Source organism: Theropithecus gelada, chromosome 14, assembly GCF_003255815.1.
Source record: "Theropithecus gelada isolate Dixy chromosome 14, Tgel_1.0, whole genome shotgun sequence".
NCBI lineage: Eukaryota > Metazoa > Chordata > Mammalia > Primates > Cercopithecidae > Theropithecus > Theropithecus gelada.
In genome coordinates, this window is record NC_037682.1 from 116,116,851 (window position 1) to 116,133,729 (window position 16,879).

The window sequence follows — 16,879 nt, forward strand, 5'->3', positions numbered from 1 at the left end:
GGGCGGAAGGGCAGAGTTCGACAGAGCCTCATCCTTCATCTTAGGTGCTTTGAGAAAGAAGGGACAATCTCTCGCTGCGTCCAGAACAGAACGCTAGACTTGGGGCGCGGGGCGGGGACTCCAACTCGCGTGCCACGCTACTCTAGTCTCCTGCCCGGATAGTGACTGTAGGGGTAGGGGTGGGAGGGTGGAGGGAGGTGGATTAATCCCTTAATTACGCTGTGATCGGCGTGGCACCTGCTTTCCGCCTGCCCAGCTCCCAGGGGACTCCGGCACTGGGGGGTGGAGAGAAGGACGAGGGAAGGAGGAGGGCACGAGGAGGCACCGACCGTACCCAGGCGAGCCGGCAGGAGAGCGGCACCGTGGCTGCCGCAGCGCGCAGAGGCTGTGGAGGGGCTTACGGCACCCGGCCCGCGGGTCTCAGACCCAGGGGCTGGGCCCCGAGCCCCCCGCCCCAATCCCAGCTGGGTCGAACCATGCTGCGCTACCTGCTGAAAACGCTGCTGCAGATGAACTTGTTCGCGGACTCTCTGGCCGGGGATATCTCCAACTCCAGCGAGCTGCTCTTGGGCTTCAACTCCTCGCTGGCGGCGCTCAACCACACCCTGCTGCCTCCCGGCGATCCCTCACTCAACGGTGAGTCCCTGCCTCTTGGGGATATGGGATCCTGGGATGGGGATGAGGTGAGAGGGCGGCGTGGAAGAGAAGGAGAATCACTCCTGTTCCGAGGTCCACGATTGAGCGGCGCCTCCCAGCGCCTCCCAGCGCCTCCCTGGGTCTTGGGGGCTAAGGGATAATTTGGAGCTTGGAGCACCTGAGTGGGGGTACCCGCGGGAGGTCGAGGGCTTGGGAGAAGATATCTACTGAGTCTTTTTACACCTCCTTCCCTTCCCCTACAACGCCCACCCCAGGTGAGAAGACCGTGGCTGGTGACGGGCAGGGAAGTCCGAGCTAAGAAAGGCCCGGGCCCAGCGCAGGGAGGGCAGAGGAGGGGGCACGGTCTCCCGCCGGCCTCGGCCAAGCCGGGTCACTCGGTGACCCACCCAGGCAGCTGGTCTTCGGAATCCCGAAGTTTCCCAAGAACTAACTTAGGACCAGAGGAAGCCAAAATGCTGGATGTGTTTGCTACGGAGGGGACAGGGGCGGCGATCATTTTAAGGAAACTTAGAAGTTTGTCTTTCAGCGGCGGGACTCTCAGCCGGCCCACCCCGGCAGAGCTGTGGCGGGCGGGCGGAGCTGGCTGCGAGGTCGTTACCGCTAATTACGGCGACTAATAAATGACTGGGACAGCGCGCTCTCCCCTAGCGCCGCGGGGAAGCTGCGGGAGCCAGCCGCCGCCAGCATTCGGAGAGGCCGGAGCGCGCCCCCTGCCTGCAGCATCGGCAACCCCGGCTTTCCCGGGCGCTTTCGCGTGTGGTTCCCTCCAGGTGCACGCGGTCCCCATCCCTCTGCCTCGACCCACTCGAGTCTAGTGACGAGCACTGTGCTGGGGACTCGAAGGTGGAGAGAAAGGAGACCGAGGCAATATGTGTGTGTTTATGTGTAGGGCACATCAGGTGCTGAGGGAGGAGCCCCAGAGCCTCATTAGCATGGCCATTAGCTATTCATTAGACTGCAGTCGAAGCATCTCCTGAGACCGGGAAGGGTAGGGGGAAATTCCAGGGAAAGGGCGCCTGCAGCTGTGTCTACAGGAATTAGGGGGAAAGGACCGACCAGAAGGGTGTGTTCCGTATGGAAGGAGTGGGGAGGAAGACGATGGGGGATGAGCCCGATTCTCCAACCTCTTGACCCTCCTAGATTCCCAGGAGGTTAAGCACAGACCCCCTCTCGCTGGCACCCCGCAGAGTCCCGCTTCTGCTCACCTAGCGCGTTTACGTAAGGAAGGTGTTGACAGACACATTTTGCCGCTGAGAAAATGCTTTATAGAGTGAATGGTGCCCTAATCGTCACAAAAGCAGCATGAAGCAAAACCTAGCAATAACAGATCAGTCTATTTCCTTTACACCTGAGGGCTATACCAAGGGGAAAAAAGAATATTGGGGTCTGGTAGAATTTGATTCAGGTAGAGACTGTAGGAGCCAAGATAAGGTGCATATGCTGGGAACACAAGCCCTTAAATAATGGCAGAGTAGTAACATTTATTCTCCAATGCCTTACATACATTATGGTCTTAGAGCAACCCTATCACTACTCCCACATCACAAATAAAGAAACTAAGACTCAGAGAAGTTAAATAATTTGCCCAAGTTCTTATAGCTAGGAAGGGTCAAAGTCTGAGATTCCAGCCCTGGTTGGTTCAACACCAACACCTGAGCTCTCAGTCACTCCAGTGTTGCTCACCACGGGGTGTTCCAAAATTGGGAATGGGAGGAGATGGAGGAGAAGAGACGGGTGAAAAGCAGAGATTTCCAGTTGGAAGGGAGATGGAGAAAATTATTCTCTCAAGTGGGACAGAAATCGATCTTCTTGACTACAGGCAATTAAAATAAACTTCTCAGGGCAGCGCCAGCACTGGTCAGCCTGTCCAGCTTTGTCTACAACAGAACTTCTAAGAGGAGGGGTGGGAAATGAAACCCAAACTCACACGTGGGCTGGAACCGGGAGGTTCCTGCAGATTTTGGAACAGGGTAGGAGGGGAGGGGGCAGGGGGCAGAACAGATGCTTGAAGTGGTCCCTGGTTATTTTACACCAGATTATTCAAGGCTGCAGTGGCACCTACTGGCCGCCACGGGTTACAAATCCACTTTTGTTGGCTGGACTAGAGGCTGGGCGTGCCGGAGTATAACAGGCTCCCGGATCTCAAACCCTACTGCAGAAGGCGAAACAGGCCAAAGTCTGCAGGCCAAGTGACAGGTGGGATAGAATATGTGGATGAACTGATTCGAGTGAACAGGGAAAGTAGAGGAACATCAATCAGTAGGCTAATCTATTGGAAACTATGCACCTCTCAGGAAAAGGAGACTTACTAATATTTCTACTGCTCTTTGAGTTCAATTCCTGTGATTTCACAGGACCCTTGAAATGAAGCATGATTATCCGGGGTGTCAGTAAGAAGGACTCTGTGCGACTCATAGAATCCAGGTTGACAAGCCCTTCTAGTCCTGGCCCTATCACTCCCGTCTTCCCTTTCATAAGGGATCCCAGGCCAGTCCACATTCCCAATTTCACTGGGCTGGGACCTTGCAGAGGTCACCAATTGTTGGCTCCAGTGCACAGTTTGTGGTCGTTCACTGAGCAAGGACGATCCGTGAACCAGTGCAGGTAGGAGATGGAAACCAGTGGGTAGGAAGTGAGGGAGGGGTCTACTCTTCAAGTGGTGGTTCAGCCACTCCCGCTTAAACTTGGCAGGAGAGGAGATGGAGGTCTCTAAGTGGTCCAGAAAGCCGGCCTAGAAGTTTATGTCCCGATTCCTCTACTAACCAGCCTGTCCCTAGGCATCTTCTTTTGAGACCAGGAATGCGGAACGTCTGCCAATAGGGAGATATTGGATCCTGCAGAGGGAGAGGGTAGGCGGGGAGGGGGTGGGGGTGGGGGCGGGGACTGAGCTCCAGCAGAGAAGCACAGGAGATGGGACGACCAGAGGATTATCTTTCCCTCTGGAGCCTCAATCTGTCCCCACAATGTCCGGGTCTGAGCCCTCTGCGTCACCCCCTGTCCCCAGGGTCAAGGGTAGGACCGGAGGACGCTATGCCCCGCATCGTGGAGCAGCCGCCAGATCTGCTAGTCTCCCGAGGCGAGCCCGCCACGTTGCCCTGTCGCGCTGAGGGCCGACCCCGACCCAACATTGAGTGGTACAAGAACGGCGCGCGTGTGGCCACTGTGCGCGAGGACCCGCGTGCGCACCGCCTGCTGCTGCCCAGCGGCGCCCTCTTTTTCCCGCGCATCGTGCACGGGCGCCGCGCGCGGCCGGACGAAGGTGTCTATACTTGCGTGGCTCGCAACTACCTGGGGGCAGCAGCGAGCAGAAACGCCTCGCTGGAAGTGGCAGGTGAGAGTCAGTTGATCGTCAGCTGGTTGCTTCCACAGCCCGGGGTAGGCGAGAGGGCACTGGGCAATCAGACCCAGAACCAGCCTCAACGACCTCAGCCCATTCAGCATCCTCCTTTGGGACCGCGACCTTTGATCTCTAATAGCCACATCACGGCCAGAGAAGGAGGTGGATCTGACTCCAGGCTGGTATTTTCTCACCTGGGAACGAATTCCAGTCTGCGGTGATCAACCCCCTCTCAAGACAACACTTTCCTTGTGTACTCAGCCAGTTATGTCACTTTACACCCTGCTTATTCTTCCCCGCCCCCCGCCCCATCCAGTCCTCCGTGATGATTTCCGGCAGTCTCCTGGAAACGTGGTGGTGGCAGTGGGGGAGCCAACAGTACTGGAATGCGCGCCTCCGCGCGGCCACCCGGAGCCTTCCGTGTCCTGGAGGAAGGACGGTGCAAGACTCAAGGAAGAGGAAGGAAGGATCACGGTGAGGGGCGGGATTATGACTGGGGATCCCACCAGGAGAGGGGAAATAGGGTAGGGGTCTGGGACAAAGCTCAAAGGCCCAGGAAGGGCCTTGGAGGTTTCAAGGCTGGAGATTGAGATCAGGGAAGTAGCTCACTAGAGACTAAGAGTCAACAATACAGTGAGGGATAAGGAAGATTGAATTGGTATAAAAAAGGGGGCGGGGCATGATGCCCCAGGAACTTCCCATGTGATACGTGGGTCAGCTTCCTTGGCCATCTTTATCAGCTTGCTGTGAGGATCAAATAAACTTTATACATATGTATATACACACATATACACCACATATATATATATATATACACTGTGATAGCTGAAACGGACCAAAGTTACCATTATTACTCTGCAGATCCGTAGAGGGAAGCTGATGATGTCACATACACTCAAGAGCGATGCAGGCATGTATGTGTGCGTGGCCTCCAACATGGCGGGAGAACGGGAGAGTGCGGCAGCTGAAGTCGTGGTCCTGGGTAGGCACAGGGAATTTTGAAATTATGGGAACAGGTAGCCTAGAGAGTAAGTAGCCCTAAAAGACACCCTGACTGTTCATTCACTACCACTCCATAGAGCGTCCCTCATTCCTGCGCAGACCAGTGAATCAGGTGGTCCTGGCTGATGCCCCTGTGAATTTCCTATGTGAGGTGAAGGGAGATCCCCCACCTCGTCTACACTGGCGCAAGGAGGATGGGGAACTGCCCACAGGCAGGTGAGAGGCCCTCTTCTGCCTATAGGAAGACCCAACCTGATCAAGAGATTATTCTGCCCTAGAAAACTGGAAGGCAGGCACATTGTCACTTGAGAGCACAGAGAAGTCTGTTCCCTAGAGCCTGTGGCCCCAGTCCTATCCAGTCCCTACCTCCATTGATTTGTCCATGGGTAACCAGCTTCTGTCCCTGCTGGGTCCTGCCTGTCTTTATGTACCTTGACCCTGGTGTCTGTCCTGGGGGAGAGAGAAGGGGTCTATAGCTGTGGCCAACCCAGCCTGGGGTGGGGAGTGGAGCAGGTATGAGATCCGGAGTGACCACAGCCTTTGGATTGGGCCTGTGAGTGCCGAAGATGAGGGAACCTACACCTGTGTGGCGGAGAACAGTGTGGGCCGCGCTGAAGCATCTGGCTCCCTCAGTGTTCACGGTGAGGGCTGTGCTTGGGACTGCCTGCAGCAGGAATGGTAGGAGGGAAGAAGGAGGATGGCTGGCAGGAGACTGAGGGAGAAAGGGCAGAGCAGGGCATGTGGGTGGGACACCTGAGACTTCTGCAAGGAGTGGGAGGAGGAGAACCTAAACAGGCTGGGCAGGAAGAGATGGATATCTGCTCCTATACACTTGAGCTAAGCTGGAGCTTCTCTCTCCTGTTCCTGCAGTCTCCTTTCTTAGTGCCTCTGACTCCCTGTTCCTTTTTCTCATCTTCCCTTCCCAGTCCCACCCCAGTTGGTGACCCAGCCCCAGGACCAGATGGCAGCTCCTGGAGAGAGCGTGGCTTTCCAGTGTGAGACCAAAGGAAACCCCCCACCTGCCATCTTCTGGCAGAAGGAGGGGAGTCAGGTGGGTGGCCATCTCCAAGGAGCTTCCCATCAGCCTTCCTCTGTGGCTCAACCTCCCTCCGCAGCTCAGCCTCCCTCCGTCTACATTCTGCAAACTTCTCTGTGGGACTTCTGTTTTATCTTTGGGAGCCCCCAGAAACCCTTGCAGGTTATTTGAGAGGATTAAATAACATAATGAATATAAAGGGCCTGGAACACATTGGGACACTTTTTAATAAATGATAATAATACACTTAGGTGGTAGAGAACAGTCCTGGATGGTAGTTTCTTAGAGAATCTTTCTGTTTCTGGCAAGGCTATCCTGAGGATGTAACAAACTCGATTTATCTCTCCTCCTTTAGACCCCTTGAGCTTTGGCTTTGGACATAACACACTGCTCTGGAAACACTATTGAACCAAAGCTGCTCAGGGTAGAAAATTACTTGCTCTTCTATTTATAGTGGCCACAAGGGACTTTCACTAGGGAGAGCTCACAGTCATTCCTTTTGAACCTTGCAAACAAATCTCAAAATCCAGAAGCAGAATGAACATTAACTGAAGTTACAACATAAATAACTCTCTCTAAAGGAAGGGTAGGAATTTTGCTACTGGAAACAGGGTCAGCAAGATAAAATAAGTATGACAAGCTCCACTCTGCTGGAAAACAAGGCAACCTGCTACCTCATTCCAAATCGACAGCCACAATTTTCTAACATCTTTTCTAGCACCTGGGACTACTGAATTCCAATTAGATTCTCACCCGAATAAAAACGGTGATGGTTAGTAGCGGGTGAAGCAGGTGTTAGTCAGGTCTCGGCATGGCGCCCTTTATCCTGAGGCCCAAACCTGCCTCCCTATCTAATCTAATGGATTATCTTCCATGGATCTATCTAATGAAAATTGTTAAAGCAGGAAGAAGAGGAATGTGTTTACCACAATGTGTTAGAAGACTTTCATATGATTCCTTCATGTGATCTTTCTAACTATCCTCTAACCGTCAAATTTGGGAAACAGGTTAAATAGCTTGTTCAGGGTTTCCCAACTAGTAAGTCACAGAGCTGGGAAGTAGACTCGGAAACTGTTGAATACAATTCCCTGATTTATTCTGTGAATAAATTTAACTACTTTGCCCAAGGTCACATCACTGCTGGAGACAGACAATGAACTAGAATCTTAGGAATTCTCTGAATTTTGAGATTGACAGGAATGGGGACCTCTCCCTGCCCAGCTGCCTGCTCATTCCCTACCCTGGTTCCTTGCTCTGTCTCCAGGTCCTGCTTTTCCCCAGTCAGTCACTTCAGCCAACAGGGCGCTTCTCAGTCTCTCCAAGAGGCCAACTCAACATCACTGCGGTGCAGCGTGGGGATGCTGGGTACTATGTGTGCCAGGCTGTCAGTGTGGCTGGCAGCATCCTGGCCAAGGCCTTGCTGCAGATAAAAGGAGGTACGTGCCCATGGAGATAGGGCTGGACCCATGGCTTGGGAGGAAATAATGGCCTAAAGTGGTGTGTTTCTCTTGGAGTCTATATACTATGTCTGCAAGAGGAAAGGTGTGTTCCTGAGGCATGTCCTTGAAGTTTGGAAACCAGCAGCAGAAGCCACTAATAATGGCTCGTCCTGGGCAGAGACTTAGATGATTATCAAAGCCCCCTCTGATCACCAGAAGTTTCAGAGGGTGGGGGAGGGAGGGTGAAGGAGTGGAGAATGAGGACAAGGGGCTGGCCGCCAGGCCCTAAGCTCCTCCCCTGAGGTGCACACGGTCTTCCTCTCTCAGCCTCTTTGGATGGGCTGCCTCCTGTCATCCTCCAGGGACCAGCCAATCAGACGCTGGTGCTTGGCTCCTCCGTGTGGCTGCCATGCAGAGTGACTGGGAACCCTCAACCCAGTGTCCGATGGAAGAAGGATGGGCAGTGGCTGCAGGGGGATGACCTCCAGTTCAAGCCAATGGCCAACGGTACCCTGTACATTGCCAACGTGCAGGTGAGTGTCACCTCTGGGGCCCTAGTAGCTGAGAATGGCTATCTGCTCCACATTCCTTACACAAGTAAGTACTCACTGGGCCTGTAGCCCCATCTTTACCCCTCTGTTCTCTCAGAGCACCCAGTGTCCAACATCTTCCCATCCTTCTGCTACCCGCCTCCACCCCCTCACTGGATCTTGCTGCACTCTGTTTGCCAGTGCTCTGCCCTCTCTTACAGGAGATGGACATGGGTTTCTACAGCTGTGTGGCCAAGAGTTCCATAGGGGAAGCCACATGGAGTGGCTGGCTTAAGATGCGGGGTGAGTTTTTTCTTTGTTCCCTTATTTTGATAATACCTTCCTCCAAACCTGCTTCAACAGGGAGTCAATACCCCCTCAAACTCTGGGATTAACTTTATGTCACAAATGCCATGGTTACGGTGGTGAGGATGAGGAGGACAGTAGTGGTGCCCATGGGAGGCAGATGTGAGTAGGGGTTCGTATACTATAGCCCACTCTGACCATCACCACTGCTCAGAGCTCCATAGCTCCCCTGGGAAGGAGACAGGTTCCACTAGGGTTATCCTTTTCCTATCCTTCTACTTAAAGATTATCTCCCACTGCAGAAGATTGGGGAGTATCACCAGACCCCCCTACAGAACCCAGTACCCCTCCGGGGCCTCCCTCTCAGCCAGTGGTCACTGAGATCACCAAGAACAGCATTACCCTGACCTGGGAGCCCAACCCACAGACTGGGGCTGCAGTCACATCTTATGTGATAGAGGCTTTCAGGTATGGAGACAGTTTTGAACGCAAACCTGGAGAGTTAAAAGGAGGGGATCCTATACCCTTAGGGTCTTTGCTATTGTGAGGCGGGATTCTCCAATACCCTCTCCCAAGGGGAAGACACAATGGTGGTTCATAGAGAGTGGATGAGATGGAGTAGGCAGGTTGGGAGTTCCTGGCTTAGACAACCCTGTCATTTCCTTCCTGTTGTAGCCCAGCAGCTGGCAACACGTGGCGTACTGTGGCAGATGGCGTGCAGCTGGAGACACACACAGTCAGTGGTCTGCAGCCCAACACCATCTACGTGTTTCTAGTTCGAGCAGTGGGAACCTGGGGCCTCAGTGATCCCAGCCCCGTCTCTGAGCCTGTCCGTACACAGGGTAAGGTCAGAGTCCCTGGGCTCATGGGCATGAAATGTTACATCGTAGAGCATCCCTGTCCCCCAAAACCATGACACCATGGCAGTTCATAAAGTTCTTTCCTGCTATGCCAGGTCTATACTGGTGGCCCGGCCTGGAATAGGAGATCACATTTGCCTCTCATAGAAGAGACAAGGGAGGAGGAAGGCAGGGAGAGGGGAGGAGGGAAGAAGGAAAGAGAGGTATTCATGCATTTTGGCAGCTTCTGACTTCTGAGCCTTTCACCCATAAATAATATAGATTATTAAGACCAGAAGGGACCATGGAGGGGCCATCTTCATCTTAGAGATGAGGAACTGAGGCCTTTAAAGGATGCATGTGTAGTTATGCTAGCTGGATACCGAGGCCCACATCTGGAAGCTATTGCCCTGACCAGTCCCCTCCTGACCATGGGGTGTGCTCTACTAAGTGGAGCAGGGCAGAGGTAGGACACGAGCACACTCTCAGTCGTGTCTCCCTGTCCCTGGTGGCCTCTGCTGAGTGGGTTCTTTGGTCAACAGACAGCAGTCCCTCTAGGCCAGTGGAGGACCCATGGAGAGGCCAGCAGGGACTGGCTGAAGTGGCTGTGCGCCTGCAGGAGCCCATAGTGCTGGGACCCCGGACCCTGCAGGTGTCCTGGATTGTGAGTGTGGTATGGGGAGGAGATTCAGGGTGGGGAAGATTATGAGGCACATGAGGGCCTCCAAGTGTGAGTATGGGAGAGTGGGAGGTGAGTGGCTGGGGAAGGCCGCATGAGTGGAGGAGGGGCTGGGCCTGGAGGGCCTGTATGGCCCCAGCCTCCCCCTCTGGTGTGCCTTGTCCTGTCTCCCACAGGTGGATGGCCCAGTCCAGCTGGTGCAAGGTTTCCGGGTGTCTTGGAGGGTAGCAGGCCCTGACAGAGGAAGCTGGACAATGTTGGACCTACAGTCCCCAAGCCAGCAAAGCACTGTGCTAAGAGGACTCCCTCCAGGGACCCAAATCCAGATCAAGGTGCAAGCCCAAGGCCAGGAGGGGCTGGGAGCTGAAAGCCTCTCTGTGACCAGGAGCATTCCTGAGGAGGGTAAGGAGGGCCACCGAACAGATGGATGGACAAGAGGGAAGAAAGGGTGGGGGTGGAGGGGGGATGAAAATTTGCAGGATGAGAGCAGGGTGAGTGGGTGGGGAGGAGGAATGGCTCTCAGTTCCCTAAGATGTTAGAACAGGGAATGTTGGGGCAGGAGGGGCAGCTTGCAATGACTATTTGTGTCCTTCTCACCATGCTCCACCCTGGCACAGCCCCCAGTGGCCCCCCCCAGGGAGTGGCGGTGGCCTTGGGGGGTGATGGCAACAGCAGTATCACTGTGACCTGGGAACCTCCACTCCCCTCCCAGCAAAATGGGGTCATCACGGAGTACCAGGTAGAGGGACTGAGAAGGGACTGGATGGGAGGGCCAGGCTGGGAGGGAGAGGGAGGAACTAGTGGCTAGAATTAGGGTGGAGGAAATCTATTATAGGTTTGGCTTTAGGGTTGGGGATGAGTTTAGGGGAGAAGAGAGAGGTTTCCAAGTGTTGTTTCCAGGTTGAATTACATTACATCTGTCTAAGGCTCCTCTACCATTTGAAGCCTTAAGTTTCCCGGTGAGGCTAAGAACCCCATTTCTGACTCTAAATCCGGGACTCGGCCTCCCTAGATCTGGTGCCTGGGCAATGAGAGCCGCTTTCACCTCAATCGGTCTGCAGCAGGCGGGGCACGCTCCGCAATGCTCCGAGGACTGGTGCCCGGTCTCCTCTATCGAACCCTGGTCGCGGCGGCCACCAGCGCAGGCGTGGGCGTGGCCAGTGCCCCGGTGCTGGTGCAGCTGCGTGAGTCCACCGGAGGGCAGTGCTGGGGATCGTGGCGGGGGCGGGGCAAGCCCCCAACTGGGGTAGCTGTGCCTGCCAGGTCGAGAATGACTCTTTCCCAGTTCCAGGGTTTCGCGCCCCTCCTCCCCTCACCTCTCTGACCCCCACAGCGTCCCCGCCGGACCTGGAGCCCGGGCTGGAGGTGGGCGCGGGGCTGGCGGAGCGGCTAGCGAGGGTGCTGCGGAAGCCCGCCTTCCTCGCGGGCAGCGGCGCCGCCTGCGGGGCGCTACTGCTCGGGCTCTGCGCCGCCCTCTACCGGCGCCGGAAACAGCGCAAAGAGCTCAGCCACTACACGGGTGAGCGCCCGGCCCCTGAGCGGACGGAGCCAGGAGGGAGCCAGGCGGGCCATGGGGAGGGGCAGGGGCTTAGCCCCTGGCGAGTGACGACCGGGTCGGGAGGAAGGGGTCTCACCTGGAGTTCAGCCTCTTGGGTAGGGGTGGGATACGCGGGGCGGCTCGAGTTGCTGCCAGGACTGGGAAGAGTTGCGGGCCAAGACGGGGCGGGACCTGATCTGGGGAGAGGGGTGACTTTTGCCCCTAAGACGCCGCGAGGAGGCCAGGCTTTGCAACCGTCTCCATAAAGAAGGGGCAAGTTCGCGGACGGAAAGCCCACTCCAAGGACGGGGGCGGGGCCTGGCTAGAGGGGGTGTGGCCAGGATCCCAGGCAGTAAATTGAGAGGCGGGATCTGAATGGAAAGGCGGGGCTCCCTGAAAAGAGGCGACCCGAGTTCTGCTACTCCCTAGTAAGGGACGTCTCTGGAGAGAATCTGAGGTGTCTGAGGTCAGTGGTTTTCAATCTCGGTTGGCTATACATAGGAATCACTTGGGGAGCTTGAGAAAAATACCGATACCTGAGTCCCACCCCCCAGAAATTCTGATGAAATCGATCCAGGGTGCAGCCTGAGTGGTGGAACTGGGACCGGGGCCGAGGAGTGGACAAGTATAGGGGTATATCTGACCCTTCTCCTCATTTCCCCTCTTCTTTCTCCCACGGGTTCCTTTCTGGAAGCCTCTTTTGCCTACACACCGGCAGGTAAGCCATCTCTGCCCCATTGGGGTTCAGACCCCCCAGGAAGGGCCTTTCTCTCACACATTCTCCCCTTCATTTTCCCCAGTGTCCTTCCCGCACTCAGAGGGCCTCTCTGGAGCCAGTTCCAGGTAATTCTCTTAGCCCATCTCCCCAGGATGACCTCCACCGAGAGGCCACTCTTCTTCCTCCCCGCTGCCGCCCCAGGTGGAGGGAGCATGGCCACTTCCCACCCCAACGCCACCGCCACTGTCCCGCGACTCCCAAACATCGCCATCTCCCTTTCCTTTGCTGGCCTCTTCAGGCTCTCCGTCCCCAACGCTCACCTGCTCTCACTCAGGCCACCCATGGGCCTTGGCCCCGCCCCCTACCCATGGCTGGCAGATTCGTGGCCCCACCCATCTCGAAGCCCCTCAGCCCAGGAACCCAGGGGAAGCTGCTGCCCCAGCAATCCTGACCCGGACGACAGATATTACAATGGTGAGGAGTTCTCATTCCCTCATCTGGCTTCAGCACACTTCTCCCGACTACTGGGGCAAACTGAAGGGCGCCTGGGAGCCCAGTCTCTCTGAGGTTGGTCAGTCCCTGGGGAGGATGTGAGCTGGGGGAGCCTCTCTGACCTACCTCCACCCTGGTTTAGGATGTAAGGCTTGTGTGGAGGACGAAGTTGATCCCGTGGGATCTCCCTTTGCCCTCCATTCTGTTGTCCTCTATTTTTCTGTCTCTGTCCCCCGGGCCTCCCTCCTTCTCTGCAGAAGCAGGAATCTCCCTGTATCTGGCTCAGACGGCCCGGGGCACGGCCGCCCCGGGCGAGGGTCCTGTCTACAGCACCATTGACCCAGCGGGGGAGGAGCTGCAGACCTTCCATGGGGGCTTCCCCCAACATCCCTCAGGGGATGTGGGCCCCTGGAGCCAGTATGCTCCTCCAGAGTGGAGCCAGGGGGACAGTGGTATGACTCCAACTCCTGAAACCCCGTTTAGCCCTGACCAGGGTATTCCCAAAGAGGATCCTCCTCCCTAACCCTCTAGCACCTAGCCTGGCACTTCCTTCTGACCCGTCTCATCTCTGGCTCTTTCCTGCCTGTTGTCTGGGTGTCCCCATCCTATTCTCCTCAGGAGCCAAGGGAGGCAGAGTGAAGCTTCTGGGGAAACCTGTGCAGATGCCCTCTCTCAACTGGCCAGAAGCCCTGCCCCCACCTCCTCCTTCTTGTGAACTGAGCTGCCTAGAGGGGCCCGAGGAGGAGCTGGAGGGCAGGTAGGGATGCTCCCTGCTTCCAGGCCCACACACCTGCGGCCAGACCATGGGCTGCTGGGGGATGCAGAGAGGCCAGCAGAGGAAGGGGAAGGGGCAGCAGGGAGGCCAAAGGGAAGGTATGGAAGCAACTCAGCCCTTTCCTTCTCTTCTGCCTCTTTGACACTAGCTCAGAGCCAGAGGAGTGGTGCCCGCCAATGCCTGAGAGAAGCCACCTGACGGAGCCCAGCTCCAGTGGAGGGTGCCTGGTCACTCCATCCCGAAGGGAAACCCCCTCTCCCACACCCTCCTATGGACAGCAGTCCACAGCCACTCTTACCCCCTCACCTCCTGACCCTCCCCAGCCCCCAACTGACATGCCCCATCTCCACCAGATGCCCAGGTAGGGAGGTATATAGTACCTCACTCATTGCAAGCCCTCTACACATATCTACTCAGTAGATGACTGAGTGGAGGGAGGGATGGATGGATGGATGGATGGATGGATGGATGGATGGATGGATCTGGGGTACAGAAGTCTCAGGGCTGTGTCAGGGTGGAAGTGTAATTTGGACAGGAATATGGAGGCTGACAAGATCTCTCATGCCCATTAGACTGGCTCTCGCTGGAGTGGTCAGCAAGCTTCCTGAGACATTTCAGATATGGCTCTCCTCATGCTTCTCTAGCTTGGGAGGACTTATGGGCGGATGGGTTGTGTCTCATTTATCTGTTAGGCTGGGTGTCTACCACAGTGCCAGGCCCATAGTAGGCACTCAGGTTTTGTGGAGGGAACAGATTCTGAGGCCTCCTGTCATTGCAGGAGGGTGCCCCTTGGGCCGAGTTCCCCTCTCAGTGTATCCCAGCCCATGCTGGGCATCCGTGAAGGGAGGCCTGCTGGCCTGGGTGCTGGCCCTGCAGCCTTGCCCCACCTCAGCCCCAGTCCTGCCCCTAGCATAGCCAGCAGTGCCCCAGGTAAGTCTGTACAACCTCCGTTTGTCCCCTGACCCCCTCCAGTGCTTGCTTCCCCTTCACCTTAGGCCCCTTTCTTGATCTTTGCCCTTACCCGTTCCTCTTCCCGTCTCCTAATGCTACAGGCAGAACCTGGCAGGGGAATGGGGAGATGACTCCCCCACTTCAAGGACCCCGTGCTCGATTCCGGAAGAAACCCAAGGCTCTTCCCTACAGGAGGGAGAACAGTCCTGGGGGTGAGGGAGGACGCACCTGGGAGATGGTGACAGAAATGGTGGGGGGACAGGCAGGAAACCAAGGGTGCACTCTGGGGGCTGGAGGAGGGAACAGGTGAACCCCAATCTTGGGCTGTTCGTTGGCAGCCTCCTGGTGCCAGGGAATGCAGGTAAGAGAAAGATAGTGACAGGAGTGGCAGAAGGCTCCACTGAAAACAGCTCCCTCCCCAGACTTGCCCCCACCACCCTTGCCACCGCCAGAGGAAGAGGCGAGCTGGGCCCTAGAGCTGAGAGCAGCAGGCAGCATGTCTTCCCTGGAGCGGGAGCACAGTGGAGAGAGGAAAGTGGTACAGGCCATGCCCCTGGCAGCCCAGCGGGGTCCCCACCCGGATGGTAAGCAGGGCCAGGGCAGGCAGGAGGGCTGCTGCCACCAGAGACTGTGGGCTTTGGGACTGGGGTCTGATAGTAGACCAGCTCAGCCCTCCCTTTAGTTAGGTCCATGCATTTGATCCACATCAAACTCCCCTGTCTCTCTAGCTCTCTCTGAGCACAATCCCATGAAGTCCCAAGTTGTGTTCATTCCCAGGATGGAAGCCCAGATGAGAGGACTGGGGTCTAGGTGCTCTGTCCCCACTCCCCACAAGGCTCCCTCTGATTGGGAGCTTCCCCGCAGTGTTCTGAGTACCCGCGATGTCAAGGCCATGTGCCAGGCACTCTGCTGCTCCTCAGCCCCAGGCTGGCTGAGCTCTGTGCCTGCCCTTCCATCTTCTTCCAGAGCTGCGCTTGTGGTCAGGGTGGCAGGGTGGGTGACAGGGAAGTTCTGCTCCTTGCCTGCACCTGCCTGCCTTTCGCTCTTGTGCTGCAGAAGAGGCCTGGCTCCCGTACAGCAGACCAAGCTTCCTTTCCCGGGGCCAGGGCACCAGCACCTGTTCCACGGCTGGCAGCAACTCTTCCAGGGGCTCCAGCAGCTCTAGGGGATCTCGGGGCCCTGGCCGGAGTCGGAGCCGGAGCCAGAGCCAAAGGCCGGGACAGAAACGCCGAAAGGTAGGGGGCTGTAGATTGCAGAAAAATGAGGGGAGAGGACTAGGGAAGGGTGGACCAAGGGGTAATGGAAAACAGGAAGGTAGGCAAGGGCTTGTAGAGGAGTGTCAAAAGGAGGGGATCGAGAGAGTGAGGGGGAGGGAGGAATCCTGTAGAAGTGACAAGGGGACTGAGTGTGGTGGCTCATGCCTGTAATCCTAGCACTTTGGGAGACCGAGGCGGGCGGATCCCTTGAGCTCAGGAGTTCGAGATTAGCCTGGGCAATATGGTGAAATCCCATCTCTACAAAAAAAAAAAAAAAACAAAATTAGCTGGGCGTGGTGGTGTGCTCCTGTAGTCCCAGCTACTCTGCAGGCTTGAGGTGGGAGGATAGCTTGAGCCTGGGCAGTCAAGGCTGCAGTGAGCCATGATCACACCACTGCTCTCCAGCCTGGGCGACAGAGCGAGACTCTGTCTCAAACAAAACAACACAAAACAGAAGAAATGACAAGGGGTAAGGACAAGATGATACATAATCGAGGAGTCTGGGTCACCATAGGAGAACTGGGTTAGGAGAGAGAAAGCCCGAACCCCTCTTGGACTTGTTTGCCCTGGGCCAGGGTTTTACAAAACAGCATCTCTGTGTCTCCCTAGGAACCAAGATGACCCTTGTTGGGGCATTGAGAATATCAGGAGTGCCACAGGGAAGGGTAGTAGGGATGTCTTTTCCCTCCCAGCAGTGATGAGTGGGGCTAAATGAAGCCCATTGGTTTCCACGATTTCAATTGACTGAGAAGGCAGAGAGCTAGCTCCTCCCTTTCTTTCTCTTTCTACCTGAGACTTGTTTATAAAAAACAAAACAATAAAAAGAGTCTGATCAGAGCCCGGGGCCATGTCTGTCTGGTTCTGTGCAGAAGGCTGGGAAGAAGGCGACTACAGGGTCCTATATATCAGCACACACTGGTAGCTTCTGCTTCCCTTTCCACTCTGTCAAAAGTACTAAGTTAGGCACAATGGCTCACACCTGTAATCCCAGCACTTCAGGAGGCTGAGGCAGGAGGATCACTTGAGCCCAGGAGTTTGAGACCAGCCTGGGCAACCTAGCAAGACCTTGTGTCTACACACACACTAACTAACTAAATACATAAATAAATTAGCCAGGTACGGTTGTGTGCACCTGTCATTCTATCTGCTTGGGAAGCTGAGGCAGTAGTATTGCCTAAACCCAGGTGTTAGAGGTTATAGTGAGCTATGATTGTGCCACTGGACTTCATCCTGGGTGACAGAGTGAGACCCTATCTCAAAAACAAACAAACAAGCAAACAAACAAACAAACACAAAAAAACGAAAAAACACTAGGTGAGGACTGT

The 16,879-nt window shown here is 55.8% G+C and overlaps 1 protein-coding gene across 1 annotated transcript; it reads left to right on the plus strand.

The window, feature by feature from the left end:
- Positions 1 to 290: 290 nt before the first annotated feature.
- ROBO3 (roundabout guidance receptor 3) lies at positions 291 to 16,395 on the plus strand. The gene is made up of 28 exons (XM_025356222.1): positions 291 to 636; positions 3,662 to 3,988; positions 4,311 to 4,468; positions 4,856 to 4,976; positions 5,074 to 5,212; positions 5,510 to 5,637; positions 5,923 to 6,047; positions 7,297 to 7,468; positions 7,799 to 8,004; positions 8,223 to 8,304; positions 8,610 to 8,775; positions 8,983 to 9,149; positions 9,689 to 9,810; positions 10,002 to 10,227; positions 10,443 to 10,564; positions 10,838 to 11,009; positions 11,159 to 11,344; positions 12,057 to 12,080; positions 12,163 to 12,205; positions 12,415 to 12,554; positions 12,830 to 13,024; positions 13,191 to 13,329; positions 13,496 to 13,708; positions 14,126 to 14,277; positions 14,400 to 14,510; positions 14,721 to 14,882; positions 15,355 to 15,533; positions 16,164 to 16,395. Exons 1-28 carry the CDS (start codon positions 477 to 479, stop codon positions 16,173 to 16,175), a joined length of 4,149 nt encoding a protein of 1,382 aa, XP_025212007.1. The 5' UTR covers positions 291 to 476; the 3' UTR covers positions 16,176 to 16,395.
- The last annotated feature ends 484 nt before the right edge of the window (positions 16,396 to 16,879 follow it).